The following is a 25796-nucleotide window of genomic DNA, read 5'->3' on the forward strand; positions in this document are numbered from 1 at the left end:
GTTTGAGTAATAGCCAAAATGGTTTATAGTATAGGGATAAGGTTAGGTATTTTATCTTGGGGACACTGTGGATGCGACCACTTTGTATTTAATACAAACGATGTGATCCTAAATCTTTCATGTGGATACATGCAAGTGGAGATGTCCTATGCAATGAGTTTGCGTAAGACCGGACTGCAAAATAGCCACTTTTACTTTATAACGTTGTTTACTGTTAATACTGACAATTTCAATACGATGATCTAGGTAACTCAATCTTATTCCTGAGCTAACTATGAACTCTTGTTTATTCGGAATTATCTTTTAATCTGTATGGTTGAAAGTGGCTTGAGTTTATCAACTCAATAAGCCCCCCATTTTAGGGGTAAGATCGGGTAGATAGCTGAGGACATAGTCTTGCAAGATGGAATCCACTCCTATCTGATTTTAGAGATAGTAGATAGGTTATGCTCTTAAGCTGATTTCGGGTCTTGAACAAGGGGTCCTACCCTCTCATTGTCCTGAGAGGGACTCGGTTTGGTGGTTGGACCACAAACCAATTGTTCATTAGAGGATCGGTGGGACTTAAGGGACAAAATGTAATTACATGGGTAAAATGGTAATTTTGACCTACTGCAATTACGAACAACCTGTGATGGACTGACTTACTAATCATGGTTATATGAAGTTGATAGAAATATATCTATAGTGAGGAGAGTGCAACTACTGGACTATAGTGGGGTGTCTTTGTAGTTAATGAATGTTGGTTAACTAGGTTAAAGAGTTTAACCGGTTAATCTTGAATTGTTGGAGCTCATGATCTGTAGGTCCATTAAGTCCCCTTGCTAGCTCGTATTGGACTAAACCTTATAATAGTGTGATGAGAAAATTTGAAATGTTCAAATTCTATTTAGGAAGTAAGAATTTGAAATGTTCAAATTTTATTTAGGAAGTAAGTGTTATTTATATTTGATATACTTAATGTATTATTGTTTTATTATGAATTAAACAATTTAGAGAGTTGAAAATATTTAAATATAATTTTAAATATTGTACATATGAATAGGGATTGATGATCAGGATTGGTTTTTTTTTTAAAATTTAATATTTGATATTAAATTAATATTATTAATTAAATTATTTAAATGATATTTAAAATTAATTATTAGAATTAGTTTTAATTAAAATTGTTTTTTAAGAAATTAATTTTATTTGAAATTAATTTAAAATTAAGAAAAATACATTTAAAATTGAATTCTAGAAATTCAAATGTTAAACGCATTTTAATGGTAGTGAATTTTCCCAGATTTGTCACTTTAAAAAAAATACCTAATTCCACTAATTTTGAACAATCTGTTATCAATTTGTGAGGGATTCAATTTGCATGATTTCTTTTTTAAGAGGAAGAAAATATTGCTAAAGAACAGGTTCCTTAGGCTGGCTTATGAAGTTGTAATCTTCTCTAAAAAATTCACAACACTAAACTCTCTCAAATTTCTCTTCACCTTCAAATCCATCACAATTTGGATCGACAATCTGTTCTAAGGCCGGAGAATAACGGAGAAGACTCTAGTGGTGGTCCACAAAATATTTGTGATAAAAAACAACTAGTGGACAACTTTAATTTTGAGCTATATCAAGGTTTGCTTTACAAACTCTGTTTTTTCAGTTTGGAACTAACATGCTTAATTCTTAAATTAATGTAATTAGAGTGCTTTAGATCCTAATTGCTTTTGCTTGCATGTTCCTAACTCCAGCAACTGGTACCAAAGCATGTTTTAAGCACTCAATTTGCATTAATTTAATCTTTGTGGGTGAATTTTCATGAGATGAATATTGTGGTTGCTAAAGTTGGATATATGGCGGTTTTGGCATCAAATTGAGCTTCATTTTGTTGAAATTATTATAATTGCCCACTTGTATATAGGTTTTAATGTGTGAAAAAAAGTCTGTAATTTTGCTAGAGTCATTAGAGTTGAAATTATGCTGTAATTTGAAAAAATTTGGAGCAAACTCAAAACAGAGAGTTGGGACCCGAGGCGAGCGTTGAAACGCTCCTTAATAGCCTTGCGATGCTGTTCATATTTTTTTTTTCAGAAATGCATGCGAGGAGGAAGAACAGTCCAGCTGGATCGGTTCGGTCCGATTCGCCTTCTTTCAATCAATTTTATCCTGTTTGAAGCCTTTGAGGTCCCATTCAAGCTGTTTTCACCTAGTTTGGGCTAGTTCGAAGTGTTCAAGCCAATTTTTCAAATTATAATTGCAATAATTTAGTTGTTTGATAGCTTAGGATGCCAAAATCGGTCCACTTTAGTGTATTTAATTAATTATACATTATGAATGTATATTTTAATTAGATTAAATTTGTTTGTGCATAAAGTATGCCATATAGATTTAAAATCCCACTATAGGATGAAAATTTTTCATACATTGAAAATATGTTATAAGTGTTATATTGTATAGGATTTCATAAGAATTAATATAAGTTGTTATATTAATTTTTGAAATGTTTGATGTTTGTTATATATTTTGTCTAAGTTATAAGTGTTATAAAATGAATTAGACTCTTAAAATCTATAACAAAGAAAATTGCATGCTTACGTAAGGTTAACAAACACAACCTTTTTTAATAGTTAAAATAGGTTGATAACTTGTAAAACTAAGGTTAAAAGATAACTCACTGACAAGACCCCGTGCCTAACATAATCCCATAGCTAGATGTGGGTGATCGAGGTAGCTTGAGTGTCGTGACCCATTCTTCATCGATAAAATTGTGGGACGCTCTACTATCAATTAACACCACCACGTTTTTGGCCCCTAGCACGCCCATTAGTTTCATGATCTTTGGGGAGTCAATTCCAGCCAGGGGATTTAGTGATAACTCAACAACTTATTCTTCTATAGGATCCATCACCAATGTCTCCAAAGTAGTGGGTAGGACCTCTTCGATTTCCTCGGTTTCAACGTTCCCATCAGCAATTAACTCCTCCTCCTCCTCATTATGGTGAACTAATAAGTGTAGTTCCTTCGTTTTTTTTTTTTACAAAGATGACCCGGATTATACTTTTTTCACATTGGTAACACAAACCCTTATCTCTTTGACTTTGCATTTCGCTGTCGGATAATCGCTTGAAGGCACTGATGGTGAACGATTTTCCATTTTCATCTCGTAGAGTCACTAAGTTTGAGAAGGCAATCATACTTCGACTAGGGTTAAGGGAAATGGTTTAGGCCATCGGGTTGCTTGAATTTGTTTGACTCGGAGTCAAGCTAGTACCCGATATGGAGTGGATCTAACGGCTTTAGACGGGCTTGAGCTTCCCCCTTCCCACTTTTTCTTTTGGGTCTCTTCTATATCTTCAATTAATTGGGTCATCCTCATTTTCTCCTTAATTCCTACTAGCTTGAACATCCCCATCTCAACTTGAATGTCCTCTTTTAGCCCACTTACAAATTTACTCTTCAACGTTTCATCGGACAAATCCTTCAGAGGTCCAGACAACTGCTCAAAGTGGCACCAATAAGCTCTCACTGTTCCTTCTTGCTTCAAGGTAAGAAATTGAGCTCGTCAGTCCTCCTCCTTTGCTGACAGAAAACATAATAGTAGTTTCTCCTTAAACTTGGCCCAGGTGTCCATTCCCCTTTCTATTGATGCCATTTAAGTGCCTCTTCTTTTAGACACGAAACAACCACTTTAATCTTATTTTTCTCTGGTAGTCGATTAACAATAAAATATCGCTTTACTCGATAAAACCACCCAAGTGGGTCATCTCCTACCTCGCCTTTGAAAATCGGAATCTTGAGTTTCCTCAATTTCATATCGAACAAAGGCACGTCCCTCATTTCCTTTTCCAATGGGCTTCCTTTCTTCTCACATTCCTCATTCACTGGTTGTTTCTCTTTTTCGTCACTATTTGTTCTGATGATCTGGAATTTCCCATTCTACAAGCTCACATAGCATTCTCAATACAAAGCAAAAGATGATTTCTAGCTTACCCCCTACTCCCACTAAATAATCTTTCTTATTAACCAAATCTTTTCCTCACGAGCCCTATATGAAGCACTCATAACCCACAACTAATTTATTCCAATATCTCTCAGTTATTTATATTTAATTCCCCTCTTTTATTTATTTTCCTCACATATCTTTTAATAACCGAGGGTCTAACAATAGTTTCCTAAAAGATAGGGGTAGCTACTTGATCATGGAGCGTGGATTCCTAATTTTAAGGGAAGTGGGCAGTCAACCACCCTACTAGCCTACTTATCCCATATTGGGAGGGATACGAACCCGCCTGATCACTATCTGGGTTTAATGAAAATCCTAGCTATGGTGGCATATGGCGACGTTGAGGATCCGTTGTCTTATCAAAAGGAAATGGAGGATGTTGACCGGATAAATGGGTCAAAGCCATGAATCTCGAGATGGAGTCGATGTACTTCAACTTAGTATGGGATCTTGTAGATCAACCTGATGGGGTAAGACCTATAGGTTGTAAATGGATCTACAAGTGCAAAGGGTGCTGATGGGAAGGTGCAAACCTTCAAGGCTCAACTTGTGGCAAAGGTTATACCCAGGTAGAGGGAGTCGACTATGAGGAGACTTTCTCACTTGTTGCCATGTTAAAGTCGATCCGCATCCTCTGGTCCATTTCCGCTTATTATAATTATGAGATCTGGCAAATGGACGTCAAGACGACTTTTCGGAATGGCCATCTTGAGGAGACCATTTACATGGTGCAATCCAAAGGATTCATTGCCCAAGGTCAAGAGCAAAAAGTTTGCAAACTGAATCGTTCCATTTATGGGCTAAAGCAGGCTTTGACCAAAACGTTGATGAACCTTGTGTTTACAAGAAGATAGTCAACAGTTCAGTAGCTTTCTTAGTGTTGTATGTAGACGATATACTATTCATTGGAAATGATGTAGGTCTACTACAGTTAAGAACTGGCTAGCGACCCAATTTCAAATGAAAGATTTGGGAGAGGCACAGTTTGTTTTGGGCATACAGATCTTTCGGGATCATAAGAATAAAGTGCTATCGCTGTTTCAAGCATCGTATATTGACAAGATCTTGCTCAAGTACTCGATATTGGACTCCAAAAGGGGCCTACTACCATTTAGGCATGAAGTCACTTTGTCTAAGGACATGCGTCCTAAGACGCCTCAAGAGGTTGAGGAGATGAGACGAGTCCCATATGCTTCTGTCGTTAGCAGTTTGATGTATGCGATGCTCTACACTAGGCCAGATATCTGCTATACTGTGGGAATAGTCAGTAGGTATCAATCTAACCCAGGCCAGGGTCACTGGACCGCAGTTAAGAACATCCTCAAGTATCTTCGGAGAACGAGGGACTACATGCTCATGTATGGGCTATGAAGCACATATACTTTATGTGAGGCAAAGAATCCGTATCAGACACGTATCAGATACCGATACTTCCCAGATACGTATCTGACACGCGATTTGACGTATATATGTTTACACGTATCTTTTTTTAAAGAAAAAAGACAAGCAACTCATCTAATATTTCCCAATCTAAAATTAGATAACTTATTTAAAAAGCTCACTACTCGAGTCCAAAACCAAAGGTAAAATAAATAAATAAAAGACTAAACTCTAGAATCATCTAATCTTCATTTTCACATTTGAGTCCACACAAAGTCCACCAAAATATAAACCATTTGGATATCTTCAACAATTCAGTGAAGAAGTTCTTCGTTTATCTTCATACTTCTCCTTTTAATCTTTTTCTTCTTTGTAATATGAGTCACTTTTCTATTGCATTTTATTAATTATTGTACTTCAACATCTTAGATGTTGCTTTTTTTGTATTGTATTTTAGTGTTTCTATTTTATTTTGTGCTATTATTATTAACTTGTATGCTAAATTTATCTATATCCTAAATTTTTTTAAGAAAAAGAAAATTTATCTTCAATGTATAAGTATCCTCATTTTTTTAGAAATATATATATTAAAAAAATATATAAAAAATGACGTATCATTAGACGTATCCGTATCTTAGTTTTTTAGAAATTGACGAATCGCCGTATCCGATCGTATCCATATTGTGTAACCGTATCTGTGTCTGTGCTTCATAGTGTATAGGTCTAGGGAATTGATCCTTACTGGATACATGGATTCTGACTTTCAGACTGATAAGGATTCTTGGAAGTCCACTTCAGTGTCAGTTTTTACTCTTAACGGAGGAGCTGTAGTATGGCGGAGCACTAAGCAGAGGTGCATTGCTGACTCCACGATGGAGGCCGAGTACGTAGCGGCTTGTGAAGCTGCTAAGGAGGCCGTCTGGCTCAGGAAGTTCTTAACAAAGCTGAAAGTTGTTCAAGATATATCTAGGCCCATCACCCTCTATTGTGACAATAGTGGTACTCTGGCGAACTCCAAGAAGCCCAGTAGTCACAGGCACGACAAGATCGAAAGTATCATCTGATCTGTGAGATAGTACATCGAGGAGACATGATCGTCATGAAGATCGCCTCAGAGCAAAACGTTGTTGATCCGTTTACGAAGGCTCTCATGGCTATAGTGTTTGAGGGCCACCTTCAGAGCATGGGTCTACGAGACCGCCCGCGGCTGGACTAGGAAAAATTGGAGATTTTATTGTATTGGGTATTTATGCCTTAGTTTATTATTTTGTACTTGTTTTTGTACTCCCCACTTCGCTTTAGGACAAGTGGGAGATTATTGGGGTTTGTGCCTTAAAGTCTCGTGTACTGTAGTTTGTACACAATTTTGTACGAACGCTTGTGATGTATATATATAATATTTACTTCACTTCTTGACTTTGCACATTTAGATGTTTTTATTTTACCACAAACCAATAAACTTAATATCCCTAGTTGTCTTTATGTAACTTAGGTATGTATGTAGTGACATATAAGTGGATCATGTTTCAAGTGACAACCAAAATGGTCTGTAGTATATAGATAAATGAGGGAAACCTTATCCTAGTAACGCTACGGATGTGGCCCACTTTGTGGAATAGTTACAAGTATTGTGTCTTGTCATAGATGATCTGATCCTGATCATTTGTGTAGGGGACATGCGAGCGGGGGTTTTCTATACAAAGAGTTTGTATAAGACCTAACGATGAAGTGTTAACGTCTCATCATATAACTCCATTCATGATAGAGACTTCATTTCACTAAGATGACCATAGGTAACATGACCTCAATTCTAAGTGAGTTAGGAACTCTTACCATTGAGGGCAGTCCTTTGATTTGCATGGGTGCGAGTGGCCAGAGCGCCGACTCAAACCTACCACTTTGGGGATTCGTTTGATTTGGGAGCTGGGAACTCAGCTTCACAAGATGGAGTTCATTCCTTCCCTGAAGCAAGGGTAAGTAGATAGATTGCTCTTTTAAGGGCTTATCCTGGGGCTTGAACGATGTGGCGCTACACACCTTCTCATGGCCCGAGAGGTGTTCACACATAGTAGGACTATGTTGTATTGTTCATTAGAGGGATCAGTGGTACTTAAGGAGTAAGATGTAACTACATGGGCAAAACGGTAAATTGGCCCAACTATACTTAGGAGTATCTGTGAAGGGTCATCGTATCAACGATTGGTTATATCTAATGGACATAGAAATATATATATATGGTAAGAAGAGTTCAACTATCGGTATTTAGTGGAATGCCTGGCAGTTAACGGATGGTGGATATCGTGGCTAAAGAGTTTAGTCAGTTATTCACGTACCGTTGAAGTTTCGAGCCATAGGTTCATAAGGTCTCCTTGGTAGCTTGGATACAAGTTGAGAATAAGTTTTTGGGTCAGTTTGAAATGTTCAAATTGATAAGAGAGAGTTTGATTATATATGATATAATTGAACTAGTTAATTATATATGATATAATTAACTTTATGTATGAGATACATTAATTTGGAGGAAATTGGATATAAATATGATTTATATCTAGTGGAGGAAAAATACTATGGTTAGTATATGATATTAATCCATAGGTTATGAATATAATGTGATTATATTCATTATCTATTAATTGGATGGTTAAGGGATAATAGGTCGGCGTCTCTTCTGTTTTCATAACGGATGAGTAAGTTGAAGAATCTCTTTGAGACGCCTAAATAGCTCACGGTGTGTTAAGCATTGGATGCGCAGACATAGTGTTGAAGTGTGTCACCGCTTAGTAAAATCAGTGCCTATACGATTGTGCTGAACAATCGCTTACCTATACGATAGTGCTGAGTGATCGCTTAACACTTGCACCCGCGTGCGCTATTTACTAAACGATCGTTTACCTTTTCCTAAGTGATTGTTTAGCACTCGATATTTACTAAATGATTGTATAGACGATAGCTTAGCTTTTCCTACACGATCGTTTAGACGATCGCTTACCTTTTCCTACATGATCGTATACTTCACCTAAATGATCAAGCATTTTGTCTATACGATAGACGAGCCTTTCTCCCACTTGCTTGATTGTCGAATACGACCTCCCTTCCTCCTCCCCTCTACCAAATCCAAAAAAAGACCACCTTTTGAATTCTCACTCCGAGAGTACTGAGGGCTCTGAGTGGTGGTGTTGTCCCCATTTTCTTTTGTTTATGTAGAGACTATTTGAGGTAGACGATTGGGATTTGTTGAACGATAGCTTACTATTCCAGTGAAAGCGAGATTTTCTGTGAAGAATAAGTCTTCAACTGGTATGATCTCTCGATCTCTTATTTATTGTTCCTTTGAGCATGCCAGTAATTTAGTTTTATGAATGCATATTAGGATGTTTGAATGTATGTGGAAATTCTGTCACAATGAATTGAAAAGATCCGCTTCCACTTGTAGGTACTCTTGAATAAGAGTTCCTTCACTCTCATCCATGCAAACAAAATGAAGAGCTTGAGAAATGTCCAAACTAGTCATTTCTTGTGGAAATTCTCGTGAGACCGCTGTATTTCCCTCGAGTCTTGTAAGCTACAAAAGAGAGTTGTAGTATGTGGCTATTTCATATATTACTTTGTCAATAAAGTTCTTATAAGTGATGATATTGCCACCAAACTTGTGTTTCTCTTCTTCTCATCTTGCTTATTTGTAAGTGTGTAAATCAAGTTCAAAGCACCCTTGTGTGAGTGATTGTTTTTTTTTTTTTTTTTCTTTGAACTAAGGAAAGCCCCCTTAGACCTTAGGCCCAAAAATTCATTATCGAATTCTACCTCGTGACACCACGTACATAGAATTTGATATCTAAATATTGTAGAATTAAACAGATTGTTGAGATTCGTGTGCCTAAGCTGTACTCACAAAAATCTAAAGAAAAAAAAGGAGGTATGTAAAAATTTGTCTTTCTTCCTAAATTTGACTGCTTCCTATTTAGAACGGTGTGTTATTGGAATTTTTTTTCTTTATGTAAATAAGTCTATATTATTCTCTCTCTCTTGTAGGTCAGCTTTGGGCTCAAAAAAGGGTAGAGTATGGGCCTAGAGATTTGGGCTCAAATAAAATTGTTGGGCCTTGTTCATAAACGTGGAGAATGAAGCAAGCCGAATGTTAAGTGTCCCAGTTACTTAATGGGCTCATCGGTGGCACACCTCGCTGCCTGTTGATGATTCTGCAGAAGATCCCAAGTCTCCCAACTCTGAATCATTTCCGTTTTTTGGGATAATGGTATCAATTCTTTCTATTCCGTTGTCTTCTTCCTCGTATGTTTTTCATGACAGGAGCTTCTTCTCTAGCTTCTTCCCAAAGAGGTGTGATTCTACTCTAGGTTACCTCTCAATTTCTCCTCAATCAATTTTCTTCTGTCATATTTCTGTTCTTCAGTTGTAGTGGCAGCATTTAGTTCTTTTGCACATACTAAATCTGATTTACCATTTCTTATACAAGCTTCTACGTTTGTTTGACAATAACTCATTCATTTTGTTATCCATAGGCGTTATCAAAACAGAGAGTTTCCCGGGTATTTGAGTTACTGCTCAATCAAGTGCAAATTAGCTAGGGTCGTGGACTCTTCCGCCAACCCAGCTACATTGACAAAAGAAGCTCATAAGTATTTTGATCAGGCAATCATAACAGTTCGTTCAGGAGATGGAGGTCATGGTACAGTTCTTAGTATGCCTAACCAACAAACGAGCAAGTCCCAAGGAAAAAATGGGAAGGAGAAGGAGAAGGAGAAGGCGAAGAAGAAAAGTTTGTATAAAAGGGACTTTGATGGGTCTCTAATTCTTCCCATGGGTGGCCGTGGTGGAGACGTGGTAATTTATGCCGATGAGGGAAAAGACTCGCTGCTGGAGTTTCACACCAAGAGCCGATATAATGCAAAACGTGGTGGCAATGTTGATGCAATGGGCGTTTTGACCTCCCAATTGCACAATGGATTTGCTGCCCCAACTCTGCGTATTCCCGTTCCTATAGGTTTGTGTAATGCATTGTTGATTTGGGTACAAACTTGCTAATGAAAGTAAAGAGATGGGATGATGAGGAGAATAAGTTAGATTATTAGTATAATTTAGTTAATAGCAATTTAGTTGTTTATTTAGATTGATTAGTATTTTAGAATTAATTATTTAATTGGAAATAAGGCTCTAAATAGCCAGGTAGGGTTGTGTAATAGGAAGCTTTTGAAATAGAACATTGTTCTTAGAGAGAGTTCTCTCACCTTAGGGATGGATTTTCCTTGTTTGTCCATGGATTTGGCATAATACCTTTCACCAACTACATCATGGGATAGATTGAATTAGTTCTTGAAATTCATAGGATGTTACTTCTCTCTTATTTCTATCCTTTTTGAGCTTTATGATTGGCTCAAGTTAAAGAAATCTATAAACACTTTCAACCTTACCACTGTTATCTTGCTATATTTGCTGGTGAAGTGATTGCACATATAATTGCAGTTCTTTTTCTTCTAATTGTGTGAGTGGGTTTTTATGCTACAGGTACTGTTGTAAAACGTAAAAGAGGGAAATTGTTGGCTGACCTGGTTCATCCAGGTGATGAGATTCTTGTAGCTAGAGGAGGACAAGGAGGGGTATGCGTATGATGCATGTTTCTTGTTTGTTTACTCTTTACTAACCCGAGCTTAATTTTATTTTAGTTTTTTTTTTATTTCATTTTATTTTAAGTATTAATGTAGTTTTGGTTTATTAAAATTTTCCATATTTTTAATTTGGTCCTGAAGTTTAAGAACATTATTTCACTTCCTCAAGTTTTAAGGAACTTTAATTTAGTCATTGACATTAAATCTGAGTTGAAAAATATGTCATGGCCTTCTGGAAACTTAAGAGATTAAATAGAATTTTTGAACTTTAGGGAGCTTCAAAGACCATTAAATTTTATCTTTTTTATCTACCTGTATTTGATATTCTACATTTCCATGTTATTGGAAATTCTTTGAATGAGACTTCTATCTGTAAGACTCTTGACTCTGATAACTCAATAATAATAATATTATTATTATTTACAGACTTGCTCAATTTTATTTTGTATTATTTTATTTTTTTTGTACAGATAAGCCTTATAGATACGCCAGAGAGTAGAAGGAGAAAGTTGATGTCTCTGACCTCCAATGTGATGAGAGATGAAAGTGATAAGGTGACGATTGCGAACATTTCATGTGAGATATTAACAAATTTCCCACCTTGAAAAAGAAACAAAAATTTCACATGAGAATTAGTTATAATGCAATGATACTTCCAATAGAAAAACTCTCTGAATAGGTTTTGACGTTTTTATTTAATTGCTGTGCCATATATATTTGTACTTCTTACATTTGCTCCTTTTTTTTTGTTCACTTATTAATCGGAAATAATTTATTTATAGGTTCTGGTATTTGGTCAACCTGGGGAAGAGGTCAGTTTGGAGTTGATTCTTCGCGTAGTTGCTGATGTCGGTCTGGTTGTGAGTACATCCAGTTCATTTTTTATTTTATCCCTATTTTCTATCTTTCTGCAGGGTACATATCTCTGTAATTTCCCTAGTAAATACATCACAACCTTTACCCTTTATCTTCAACGTCTACTTTTCAGAAATGAAAGGGTGGTTCTTCAAAACATTTGTGGGGTTTGAGTCATGATTTTGAACTACTTGTTACAATTGTTTTTATCTAACAATGGACGTTTTTTCTGCTTTTGATTGTTGTAGGGACTTCCCAATGCTGGAAAATCAACTCTTCTTGCAGCCATTACTCTTGCAAAACCCGATATTGCAGACTATCCTTTCACTACTTTAATTCCAAACCTTGGACGCCTTGATGGGGATCCCAGTTTAGGAGCAGGAATGTATCAATCTGAAGCTACTTTAGCAGATTTACCAGGTCTTATTGAAGGTGCTCATCTGGGTAAGGTATTGCATGGTGTATTCTATTTGTGTTTTTTGTTTTTCTCGAACAAAGTTGGAAGCTTCAATTTTCCAACCTATTAAGTTCTTTAGGGCCTTGGTCGCAACTTCTTGAGACATCTGAGAAGGACCCGGCTGTTGGTTCATGTTGTCGATGCAGCTTCAGAGAACCCTGTTGATGATTATAGGACTGTGAGAGAAGTAAGTTTTCATTTTTGTTTTGTTCTGAAACTTGCTCTGCTGTTTGTGTTCTTAATGATACTTTTTTGGTTCATTCCTCAGACTCCTTAAGGTCGTTATGTCTTGTTGTAGATTGTCCTATTGTTATCAATCAATGTTGTTGGTTGGTTAATCTTATGATGGCAAGGCGTCGTTATTGAATTAGATTTATGTATTTCTTTGACTAAGTATGAGTTATATTCTACAGGAATTGCGGATGTACAATCCTAATTACCTTGAAAGACCGTATGTTGTGGTGCTAAATAAGATTGACCTTCCTGAGGTTTGTGCTTTCAATGATCTTCTATCACTTGTACTTTGTCCATGGAAAGTTGGATGGTTACTGCAGTTTTTATTCATAATTAAGTTTTAAATCCACGCTATAAATGTTTAATTACCCTTTTCAGGCCAAGGATCGGCTTCCCTCCATAACTGAAGAAATTTTGAGAATAGGATGTGATGATCGTTATCCTAAGCAAATGGGATCTGAAAACAGTGAACGATCATCAGTTCTAGAAGGCGATCTTGCATCTGTTTCGTCTTTGGGAATTGCTGCTGCAGATGAAAAGGATAAAGAGATTGAAGACTATCCCCGTCCTCTTTCGGTTGTAGGCGTTAGTGTTCTGTAAGTTCAATTCTTGTTTGGTTTTTTACATGATTATGTCATTTTGTCTTGCCAATTATTTATTATTTATTATTTATTTTTTCTGGATTCTTCTAATGCCTTTCCAAGCAGAATCTGCAAAACTTTCCTTCGACTGATTAGCACCTTAAAATTCTGCATTCTTGTTCACCATATCGTTTGAGTTCTTGTTCATTTTCCCTATTGACCAATTAGTTATCACCTCTTAAACCCTAGACACTTTTGTTTGGGCATTGTGATGCAATCACATCACATTCTCAACTTGGGTGTGTATATTTTTAGCGTAGCACAATTTTACTTCATACTATCTATAATGATACCATGAGTGCTTTAAGGCATGTACAAAAAAACGATGTTTCAGATATGGTACAATGACAACCCATCTTTAGAACAAATGTGGACTGCACCTGATAAAGGATTTGGAGCAGTTATGTTTTCCTAGGCTCATTGGTTTGCTTTTTCAACCCATTACGAATTCTCTTGCAGGATTTCTTAGGAAAAGGCTTAAATAGGATTGTGATTGAATCTATGTTTCGAGTTTTAAGTACAGTGGTTGAAACTCAAACTAACTGCTAAAACGTCATGTTCGGTCTCGGTCTCATGTCATAAATAGCTATCTTAAAAGTTAAAAACATTAGCTTATAAGTAGCACTCAGGAGACGCTGTTGATTTTTTGCATCATCTTCATTCTTCCCTGTTGCCCTCGTTAAGTAACATTGTTTTTCTTAAATTACTGTTCAAATCCTTATTACAGCCTTTTCTCCTCTCCAACGTGTCATTTGCAGGAAAGGTATCAATATAAGTTTAATGTTGAAAGAGATTCGAGCAGCATTGAGGAAGTGCAGAGATTCCGATGGCTTGTCGACAAATTCGGGTGGTTAACTAAAGTCGGAAACAACTATAGATTGGCTCCAGAACTGAGCTTCCTCATAATACATGCTATATGATATTCCACTCAATTTCTTGGTGTTCAGTGAGAATGTTGCACATGATTTCACTTGGGATATCAGGTAACTGGGTGGGAAATTAGCATTTTTGAAGGCAGCTGCTTGTTGATATATGATGTGGTTCATCCCTCAGTAGATAGCAGTTAAAAATCCTGTTGATTTCCAAGTATCATTCCCTATATTACTAAGAAAATTCATCTTATATTGAAAGATTTTAAGATGATTGCCAAATTCGAAAATGACGGTTCACACTACAGACAGAAGTTGCAAGGCAGGGGGATGGAAGAGGAATTTTTGGCTAAACATCATGTTATGAACAGAGTTCAGTTAAACAAAATGTTTACAGCTAAGTGAACATAATTCAATTACGCTATTCACAATAAAGTCACGAAACTTTAAATTTAATAGTACACGAACTTTAAACATTTGTAATATATTTGAAAAAAGCTAGATGTACATAGACTTTTTTTAAAAGGGAGAAAAAAACATGTATTTTGACCCAAATCTCGAGAGGTTTTTATTATTATTTTTTTAAGATTTATTTTTAGGGAATCTCGACTAGAAGTCAATAAGGCATTAGTTTCTAAAAAAATATGAGATCACATGACGCAATCTCTATTGAAATTTATGAATCTATTTAGTGGTGTTTGGTGTACAGAGTAGGTTATCATAATTCCTGTAGGTTATAAGGAATTATGTTTTTATAGCGCCTGTGTTTCGGATGTAAATTATTATAGTTTGATTTATAATACTCTAACACAGGGTGCAGAGTATTGTAGTCTGTGTTATAATAGACATATTTGGACTGTAGGTTATTATAGTTTGAATTATAATAGTCTATAATTTGAATGTAAATTATTTTAGATTGGGTAACTTTTTCTACTACCATCTTTTATAATACTAATAATTATGCATAAGAAATATCATATTTTGAAAAATATAATTAAAACTATATGTTTTATCAATTTATACAAAATTAATTTGATTTTAATTTATGTTAAGAGTTAACTACCATTTTTTTGTCATTTTGGGATATACCTTGGTTAATATGGCAAAACAAAAAAGTACATTACTTTTAGATGCAATTTATGTGTTACATATAGAAACCTCTCTTTTTTGGAGGTAAAAAAAATGTGAGACAAAATAACTAACTCATGATTACATGATTAAAATATAACTGGGAAGATTTCATACCAGATGTACTACAAACTTAATGCATAATTGAAACAAAGTAATCATTGTTCATAGGAAAAGCAGTCCAAAACATGGATTGATCAAACATTCTCTTGAAAGAGGAGGTTACAATAGTATAACTTCATGGTTGTGGGAATGGATAAGAAGCTCTCTGTATCTTGCATTGTGGAATATGCTTTGCTTAAGCTTCACCCTTTGTTGGTTATGCAATTCAGGAATATCTTGGAGTTGGTTTACGACTTTCGCATGCAGTTCGACTTCGGTTGCACGGTTCTCTTTTGGCCATTCTGCAATTGCCTTCAATTGGTCATTTGCGAACTCCATCACTCCTAACAATCTCTACCATTTCAGATTGATTCCCACTTCGCTTCCTTTTATTTCCTCTTGAAGCATTTCCTCCTTCAGTGCTTCGACCAATACGTGTTCCATGCATGTCATCCTGTGACATGTCCATTCCCTAACTAGACATCATGGGGATATTCAGATCCTGTGATTCATGAATAAGAACACCATCATTCATATGGTTTGGCATGTTAGATCCAATGTTCGCAAATATTTTTGATCGTCCTCTCATAGTCCGATCCTTGTCGAAGACGTAGGCCAAATCATCATAGTATGGGAACGACTTGTGTAGAAGCTCCTTTGCTGTAGGATGACCCTGCATGAAGGGTAAAGTGAATGTTATGAATAGGTCATCAATATTCGTAAATCAATTTAGACAAAATTGCACATTCACCCATCCATCGAATTACTCCCGCTCTATAGTGATGCATTGAAATTCCTCATTGCAGCTGAATCCACTACAAGCTGGTCCTCTCATTTCTGCAACCGCTTGGTAAGTTCTTTTCAGGGATTTGACTCGACAATCTATAGTTGGTGATCCTTGATATTACAAACGGGCAAATTTTCAGCCATCATACATTGTAGTTATGCTAAGTACCCAGGTCAAAATGTCCCATTGTCTGATCTCCATCCACCAAATGCGACTAACGCCACCAAACACTCGACCAGCTTCGCTTCTTCCTCTTTAGTCCAAGTGTGCTTCGAAGCTCTTGAGGAACTTGACATTCTAGTGTATACACATACACTAATACAATTAAACAATAAACAGAAATATAAAACATAATTAATGGGTAAAGTGAAGTACAAAATATAGTAAGCATAATGATATTAAGAGAGTTTTGAATGAAGTCATTTCACAACACATGACAAAGGAAATAAGCGTTCTAATTGATTAAAGAATCAAAAAGACACTACACATTACGCAACTCTCATTCAGTAAACATCTGTTGCGCTAATTCATCCCTCCATTGAGTCCATTCATTTGAACTCTCAATATAATTGATCTCATCCCCTAGTTGTAGCAAGTTCGAATCTACCTCATCCAAATCCTCGGTCAATTCACTGTTAGTCATCTCCTTATTGGTAAGATTGTGTAGAAGGCAACATGCTATGATGGTTGGACATTGGATTTGCACTGGGCAGTATGATTTTCTTTGCAAGATTGCCCATCTACTGTTCAACAACCCGAACGTTCTCTCGATGATATTCCTGCAGAAGAATGCTTCATGTTAAAGATTTCTCGTGGAGTTGAAGGTTCATTACCTCCTCCACATCACCCTGAAAGATGATATCTTTTGCTTCTATATGGAGCCAAAAAACCCTCTGCATTTGGGTACTCGACATCACATAGCTAATAATATCCTGTTGAACGTCCAATCGTTTCAAACCTTATATTAGAAATACAATGAGGAGAGAGATAGTATGTGTAACTAGTTAACCTTCGGAACCTTCAGTCCGTTATGTCGAGATATTGCATCTCTGAGAACTCGAGAATCAGCTGCGGATCCTTCCCACCTTGATAAGACGAATATGAAATTGCCATTTGTATCACAAACACCGAGTAAATTTGTTGCAATTTCACCTTCCTCGTCCTATAACTTGGGCGATCAGTTGCACTAACATTTATCTTGATGTACGTTCCATCTAACGCACCCAAACAATTCTGCAGTAGAACAAAATAAGAAATATTCATACGCATGAAGGAAATCGAACACGAGGATTTCCATGAGCAGTGGAAAGATCATTCCAAATTACAATCATATATGAACTTTACAATTACAGTCATAAACAGAAACATACGATTATGCATTACTTATAGAAATTACAGCATGATACTACAAATGATCAAAGATAAAAGCTACACACTTTTGTAGACTCATCGCCAAGCTCCTTGATTACGAACGCTCAAACACAGCAACACTCGAATGCTCGTCCAACGCGACCGCTACACTGCACGAACACCGTGCACTCGAACTCAGTGATCGCCTAGGTCACGAACACCCCGAAAAAACGAACAACCTCCACAGAACCTCGACGGTGTCGAGTTGAGTATGACACCACCAAGAAGGCTACCTTGGTATTATCGATGTGACAATCTAGAGGGTGGGCTCTATGTGAACTTGGTTTGAGGCAGAAGACGGAGGAAACAACAATTGTATAAACGATTGAGCAAGTGGGAGATGGCAGAACCTATCGTATAGGTCGATGCCCAATCGTTTAGGAAAAGCTAAGCGATCGTCTAGCAAAAGCTATGCGATCGTTTAGCTCATCGCTTAGCTAAGTGTCTATCACCTACAAACACTCTATGATCGTTTACCTTATCCAAGCTGTCGCTTAGTAAATCCTATTTACTTGATAACTTCCGTGAGAATTTTTTCGAGAGAGGAAAACTCAAAATCACAAAATTCAACATTACTAAAATTAGGAAAACATTTTTTCTTTTATCTCACGGTTACCATGAAACCACCAATAACCTCCCACTTCATTGGTTATTAGAGAAAAAGAGATAATTATTCAATAATTAGTATTATTATAAATATAAATGATAATTAACTTACCATATTATACTTATAACCTATAGTTTTAATATTTCATTTCATGAAACATATAAATCATAACTCTTTTTCTATTCCATGGTACTTAATGTAAATATCATTTACATTAATCCTCCACTAGATGTATCTCATACATCATACCGATCATATCATATATAATTGAATTACCTCTTGTCAATTTGAACATTTCAAATCAACACCAAGAACTGATTCTCAACTGAATCCATTGAGCTACCAAGGGGACCTTATGGACCTGTAGCTCGAAGCTCCAACCGTACGTGAATAACTGACTAAACGCTTTAGTCATGGGATCCACCATCCGTTAACTGCCAGGTACTCCACTAAAGACCGACAGTTGAACTCTCCTTACCACAGATATATTATGTGTCCATCTTAACCAATCAACAGTGCGATAACCCTTCATAGATTGCTCATAAGTATAGCAGGCCAATAACCGTTATGCCCATGTAGTTACATCTGTCTCCTTAAGTACCAATGATCCCTCTAATGAACATAAGTCATAGTCCCACTATGATTGAGTCTTCTCTTCGAAAGAGAAGCTATGGCCATTATGTTCAAGCCCCGGAATCAACCCTTAAGGGAGCAATCTCTCTACTTATCCCTACTTTGAGAAAGGAGTGAATTCCATCTTGTGGATTGAGTTCCCAGCTCCCAGATCAGAAAAGTCCCCAAAAAGGTAGGCATGTTGAGTTGGCAATCTGGCCACTCTCACCCATACTAATCAAAGGACCGTTCTCAAAGGCAGGAGTTCCCAAAACACTTAGGATCGAGGTTGTGTCACCTATGGTTGTTTAGGTGAGATGTAAGTCTCTAGTATCAACGACGTTATATACAGAGTCTAGTCATCTCGTGGTGCAGGTCTTATACAAACTCTTTGAATAGGATACCCCCACCGCACGTCTCCACATGAATGGTCAGGATCAACCATCTGTAGTAGTTTACAACACTTGCAAACCTCTACACAGCGGGCCGTATCCGTAGTGTCACAAGGACCAGATATCCCACCTTAATCCTTATACTACAGACCTATTTAGGTTATCACTTAAGTCATGATTCATTTGTGTATCACATATACATGCTTAAGTTTACATAAGATAACAATGGAGCTTTGTTTATTGGATATGAGTAAATGCCAGAATGAAATAACAGTTATTTTATTCATAAAACAATGTGTATAATTATAAACAACGAGACTCCGGGAGAATTAAGACACCAATCCTAACGCCACATATGTTTACTTAACAAATAAGTCACGTCAAACTAATGTTGGTGCAGGTGAACTGTACCTCAAACCATTTCCATCTCTGATCTGTACATGAGTTTGTGATCGACAAAGATTTTTTTAACAACACGTCATGTAATTGTAACACCGCTAATAAAACAGTGTTGAAATGCCTAGAAATAGTCTCACCAGGCCGTACAAATTCTCTTTGAACTATCTGGTTCTTAACGTTGTGGGCTAAGATATGTAAGAACATGACAACCATTTTCTCTTACATCTATAACTTCAGTTCCGACTTATTTTCAAACTATGAAATTAAGCCTCCTTTAAATAACCAAAATTTTGGTAAAAAAAACATTTTTAAAATTAACCAAACTCATTTTTTTGTTCAAAATTTCAGCAAACATATCTAAAAGCTACAAAAATTATAATTTTTTTCGAAGCAACGAGAATTGTAATTTTATTCTTGCCTTGTGTAGTCTTTCATTGCGCACTTTTTAAACTTGATACTCTTGTCAATTCCAATTCCATTCCAAGGGTTAATTAGAAAATGAGGGTGGTTTTGAAAAGAAATTGGTGAAAGGGGTGGTTTTAAAATTATTTAAGAAAATAAGGTGTTTTTTTTTGTTTGTTTTTAATGAAAAATCTTCTTCAAAATTGGAATGCATCATTTTTCTTTATGAAATGGGATCCACATAGTGAAGGAAATGACTATTATTGTGATTTATTTTATTCTTTTATTTTTACAAATTCATTTCTTTTATTTAAGGAAATATAATATCATTCCTTTATATATATATATAAGTTTATATAAAATATAATTATTTATTTTTAAAATTTCATTACAATCTTCTGAATTAAGAAAACATAATAAGCCATTATCGGTTAAAAAAGGGTGGTTTGATTATTTTTTTTTTCAAAATTTTATTAAAATTTTTCTATCTAGATATAAACCCTAAAAACTTATTTTCTTTTATATTTGCATTATTTTCTTGATTTTAAACCTTATTTCTCACGAATATTACTTTTTTTTTATTGAATATTTTGATTAAGACTACCATTTTTTTGGTTTGAAAAATTCAAATTATTAATTGATTGTAACTTTGTTTAGAACAAAGCTCGTTAAATATTAGAGGATAGAGTAATATGTATGATACATTATTTTATTTTATTTTTGAAAAAATATGACACGTAAATTTGAGTTATTTGAAATTTAAATAAATTCCACAAAGGAACACACAACTATTAAGTATAAAATTGAGTGAGGAAATAAATGAGTATGTAAAATATACACCTTCTAAGGGAAACTCAATGTATATAAAATCAGATTTACTTTCCGATCAACTGTAAAAGTTTTGATATGATAAAAAAGAAAAAAAAAAGGAAGAAAAACAGCACACCAAAAGTATTTGATACTCAATTGTATTTTTTGTAGGACATCATATTACCATCTAAAAGAGGTAAAAGAGGAAATCAAAAGTTTCTCTCCATAGGGCCGCTCTTAGATAGTATAGATATTACTAATCCGTCTAACTAAAATTAGTGAAAAATTATATTTTTCGAAAAAAAATACTCTTTTGGTTCCTAGGTTTTGGGTTTAGTTTATATTTGGTTTCTATATTTCAAAATCTAACACTTTTGTCCCTAAGATTTCAATAATGCTCCATTTTAGTCCTTTAGATAACAAAACCATTAGCGACTCAACGGAAGATTGACTAAGATGGTGACTAGACTAATTTTAAACCAAAATTGATTGATGACTAAAATCGAGCATTATTGAAATCTAATAAGTCAATCTTCCATTAAGTCACTAAAATTGATGAGTAAAATAGATTAGTGGTTAAAATTTAGCATCATCCTAGTCAGTCTTTCATTAAGTCACTAACGTTTCTGTTTTCTAAATGATTAAAAATGAGCATTATTGAAATTTCAATGACAAAAGTTTTAGATTTGAAATTTAAGGATTAAACAGAAACTAAACTCAAAATCTAGAGACCAGAAGAATTTTTTTCCAAAAATATAATTATCCACTAATTTTGCTTAAAAGATTAGTAATATATTACAAAAATTAGAAGTTTTGATATTTCCATATAGTATGGTTTTTGAATTTTACTTAGCTATGCAATAAACTTATTTTACTAAATCACATTGTAGTTTTCTTTTTACATAGTTCATGAATTTAGTAAAATAAAACTACAATATGATGTAAAATAAAAAAAATAGTGGTATCATCTTTATTTATATATAATACTTTATTATTTTTCAAATAAAATGATTAAATATGTCATATTTTTTTAATTAAATTTAATCCGACTAAAAGTGAAAAGAAAACTATATGATATAATAAGATAATAGTAAATAAAAAGAGAGGTTTTTTTTTTAAAATATTTTTTTAATAAATAATGACAAAAATAGGGTTGGAGGGAAAGTATTCCCAAAAATAGGTTTTTAAATCGTGTACCAGGTACACGATTACACCTTAATCGTGTACCGGGTACACGATTAGCTTTGAATCGTGTACCGGGTACACGAGTAGCTTTGAATCGTGTACCGGGTACACGAGTCCCTGTCCATCTGGCACGCAGTCTACCGTGGCAGTCATGCAGCGTTGACTGAGAAAATCGTGTACCCCTGATATATGACTTCCTTGCCATTAAATCGCTGCCCGCCCCTTCTTCTTCCTCACCGAGACCACCGAGACCTTCTGCCTTTCTTCTTCCTCACCGATACATTCGAATGATTTTGCTCCATTTTGCTTTATGCCTTCTAAAATATTGCTGATTTTCCTTGCTGAGTCCTCCATTTTCCTCACCGAAATCTTCCAAAATTTCGATTTTGCTCGATTTTCCTCACCGAGTCCTCCATTTGTTCATTCGTCCAAAATCGTCTGAACACTTCTATGGTAAAATTCTTTCTCTAGTTGTTTTTCAATATATTTTAAACTTAGAAATATATGTATGTTTGGGCTGATCTTATATATTTGTGGTAAATCTTAGATCTGTATGTATGTTTTTCAATATATTTTATGTATGTTTTTCAATAAAATTCTTTCTCTAGTTTTGTGGTAAATCTTAGATCTTATATTTTTTTATTTGTTTGGGCTGATTTAAACTTAGAAATATATGTATGTTAAACTTAGAAATAAATGAATTTGTTGGGCTGATCTTATATGTATATGTTTATAGATCTTAAATCATAGATCTTATATTTTTTTTATTTGTTTGGGCTGATTTAAACTTGGAAATATATATATATATATATATATATATATATATAAATATCAACTATATATATATATATATATAAAATATATGTGAAAAATTTAGAATATATGAATTTGTGGGCTGATCTATATGTATGATTTAGTAATCTTAAATCTTAGATCCTTATATTTTTTTAATGTTTGGATTTGATATAAATATATAGTTATTATAAACTTAGGTTGGGTTGATTTAAACTATATGGAATGAGTCTTATATGTTAAACTTTAAAAATGGAAAAAAGAGGGTTGACATATTACCATATATTTTTGTTTTCAACTATAACAGTTGAAAAAATCATAATAAAATATTGATGCGTTCTGAAGATTTAGTTCTTCTTGAGACCTTAAAAAAATGGAGGATAGTGAACATTGACGTTGAATTGATGAATTATTTGGAAACGACAGTAGTGGTGAAACATGATCTTGAGTGAGTACTCGGAAATGTTCACCCAAATAGATTGGGAAATAACAAATTCAACGTGTGAACTAGGGTCTACATTTGGAAGAAAGGAATATAGGTGTAGTTAACTGTGATTTAATACAAAAAGGAATGTTGTTTAATACCAAAGAAGATTTACAGCTTACTGTAAAAAAAATATTGTGTGACAGAACACTACGAAATTATTGTAGTGGAATCAAATCAGGATCTTTGGTACGTTAAATGTAAATCATGGAGTGACGGTTGTGCTTGGAGGTTACAGGCATGTCGACGTAAAATTCACGGGATATTTGAAATCACCAAACTTCAAGGAGAACACTCATGTTTGTTTTCAGAATTGACACATAGGATCATTCACAACTTGATTCAAATTTCATGAGTATTGAAATTCAAAATTTGGTTAGAGCTGATCTTGGAGTACCTGTGGCCCTACTCCAAGAAGCCATTAAAAAACTAGATGGGTGTGGCAAGCCAAGAGAAAAGCGTTGATTGCTGTGTTTGGTGATTGAGAGAAATCATATTCGGAGCTTCCGTGTTGGTTGAGTGCTCTTGTTCATTACAATCCAGGAACACAAATTTTTCCTTCCCTATGATGTGCCAGCTACGACTATTTTTGGACGAGTTTTTTGGTCTTTTGGTCCTGCAAGAGAAGGGTTCAACCATTGTAGGCCATTAATCCAGATTGATGGAACTCATCTCTACGGAAAGAATAAGGGGAAATTATTGACAGCCTTATCTATTGATGCAAACGGACATATATTTCCCTTGCATTTGCTATCATCGAAGGTGAGAATTCGTCCTGTTGGTCATAGTTTTTGTGGGCATTGCATGAATATTTTACCCAAAGAGAGGGTATTTACTTGATTTCTGATAGACATAAGGGAATTCTTGCTGCAATTAATAATGTAGAAATTGGTTGGAGTGAACCCAGAGCGTACCATCGATATTGTCTTCACCATGTTACCAGTAATTTCAATACGAAATACAAATCAAAGAAACTAAAAAATTTGGTGTTTAAGGTCGGAAATCAACACCAAAGGCGTAGGTTCATTCGGTGCATGAAAGAATTGAAACAATTGCATCCTGAATGTCTTGAATTTTTTTTTCAGACATTGACTTGGAAAAATGGACACAGTCACATGACGGTGGGTGTCGCTATGGGTGGATGACAAGCAATACAGCTGAATGCATGAACGGTATTTTCAAAGGTGCTAGAATATTACTTCTTTGGTTAGGCTAACATTCTATCGCACAATATTGTATTTTGAACGCCTGGAGACAAGAAATCAGTGAAGCACTCGATCGTGGGGACATGTAAACAAAATATGCCCTAAAAAAACTTAAGAGGTGGGAAAAATGAACATCTGCACATACGATGACATCCATTGACAGGGAAAGTCAAACTTTCGAAGTACAAACTAGCGTAAATATGATTTCTCCCTATAAAGGACAACACACCCAAGTTTTGAGCTTGAAAGAAGGAACATGTTCTTACAATAAGTGGCAATCATTTAAGATTCCATGCTCTCATGTAATTGCAGTTTGTAATTACATGCGTATGACATACCTACCACTTATTGATGAATGCTATACATTGTCCAATTTCAAGCGTTGTTATGAAGGCCGCTTCCATCCAATTCAACACCCAGATTATTGGCCAGAATTATCATTTACAGAAGTTTGTACAAATGCGGAATTCTAAGAGAACAAGGTCGGCCAAAAAGTACGTGCATTCATAATGAAATGGATTGGAGAGAAGCAAGCCAAAAAGTGCGATGTACAATTTGCAAGAGAGAATGACATAACAGACGCACTTGTCCACAACGTACACTGGGTGCTTCGTCATCTTTAGGTCATTAGGTGTATTTTTTTTATATTTTTTTTACTTGTATATTTTATGTACTTGTATTCTTTAATGTACTTATATAATTTTTATTCATGATAAATAGTATATTTTATGTATATGTATTGAATATGAATTTATAATTTCATGTAATTTATATTTTATGTACTTTTATTCTTTATATACTTATAATTTTCATGTAAATTGTATAATTTATGTACTTGTATTCCTTTATGTACTTATAATAAATTTATTTTATGTAATTGTATTTTTTTTATGTACTTTTTATGTATCTTTTATGTCATGGATTCTATTATGTAATATAATTTGAACTTTTTAGGTAATGGAGCCTGGTCCTTCTAAATCTTGTACAATTGTACCAACAAAAGACGCATAGTTTACAGACAGTATGAGATAGTTCTTCCACTATAGTGTTGAGTTGTCGGAGGAGGGAGGCGACTGCACAACATACTATCCCATTTGATCACCGCATTATTCCATATGTTCAGGAAGCAGGTTTTCTTGGGGTTGCACATATTGGTTTCATCCAGCTTGATTGGCACCTGATTACTGCTCTAGTTGAGCGCTGGAGATCAGAGACCCACACATTTCACCTGCCCTGTGGGGAATGTACAATTACGCTGCAGGATGTTGCTGCACAATTTGGGTTACGAGTGGACGGGCAACCACTGACAGGCTCACTACAGTATGACTGGAAGAACGTTTGTGAAGAGCTCTTAGGCGTTCTACCAGAGGATCTGAAGGGATAAAGATTGAGTATCCCTTGGTTGGCGTCCCAATTTCTCGAATTACCTCCCGATG

General features: G+C 35.1%; 1 protein-coding gene and 1 pseudogene across 1 annotated transcript; one reads left to right on the plus strand and one right to left on the minus strand.

Moving 5' to 3' along the window:
- Positions 1-9505: 9505 nt before the first annotated feature.
- LOC120087168 (putative GTP-binding protein OBGC2) lies at positions 9506-14501 on the plus strand. Its single transcript, XM_039044073.2, has 10 exons — positions 9506-9703; positions 9886-10367; positions 10889-10980; positions 11460-11543; positions 11772-11849; positions 12093-12293; positions 12381-12488; positions 12715-12789; positions 12914-13131; positions 13935-14501. The coding sequence occupies exons 1-10, from the start codon at positions 9618-9620 to the stop codon at positions 14029-14031; spliced, it is 1521 nt and encodes a 506-aa protein (XP_038900001.1). The 5' UTR covers positions 9506-9617; the 3' UTR covers positions 14032-14501.
- Positions 14502-15370: 869 nt separating this feature from the next.
- On the minus strand, positions 15371-16358 carry LOC150030203 (uncharacterized; annotated as a pseudogene).
- Positions 16359-25796: the final 9438 nt, after the last annotated feature.

This window comes from Benincasa hispida, unplaced genomic scaffold (assembly GCF_027475165.1).
Source record: "Benincasa hispida cultivar pf3 unplaced genomic scaffold, pf3_genome.v1.1 HicScf451, whole genome shotgun sequence".
Lineage (NCBI taxonomy): Eukaryota > Viridiplantae > Streptophyta > Magnoliopsida > Cucurbitales > Cucurbitaceae > Benincasa > Benincasa hispida.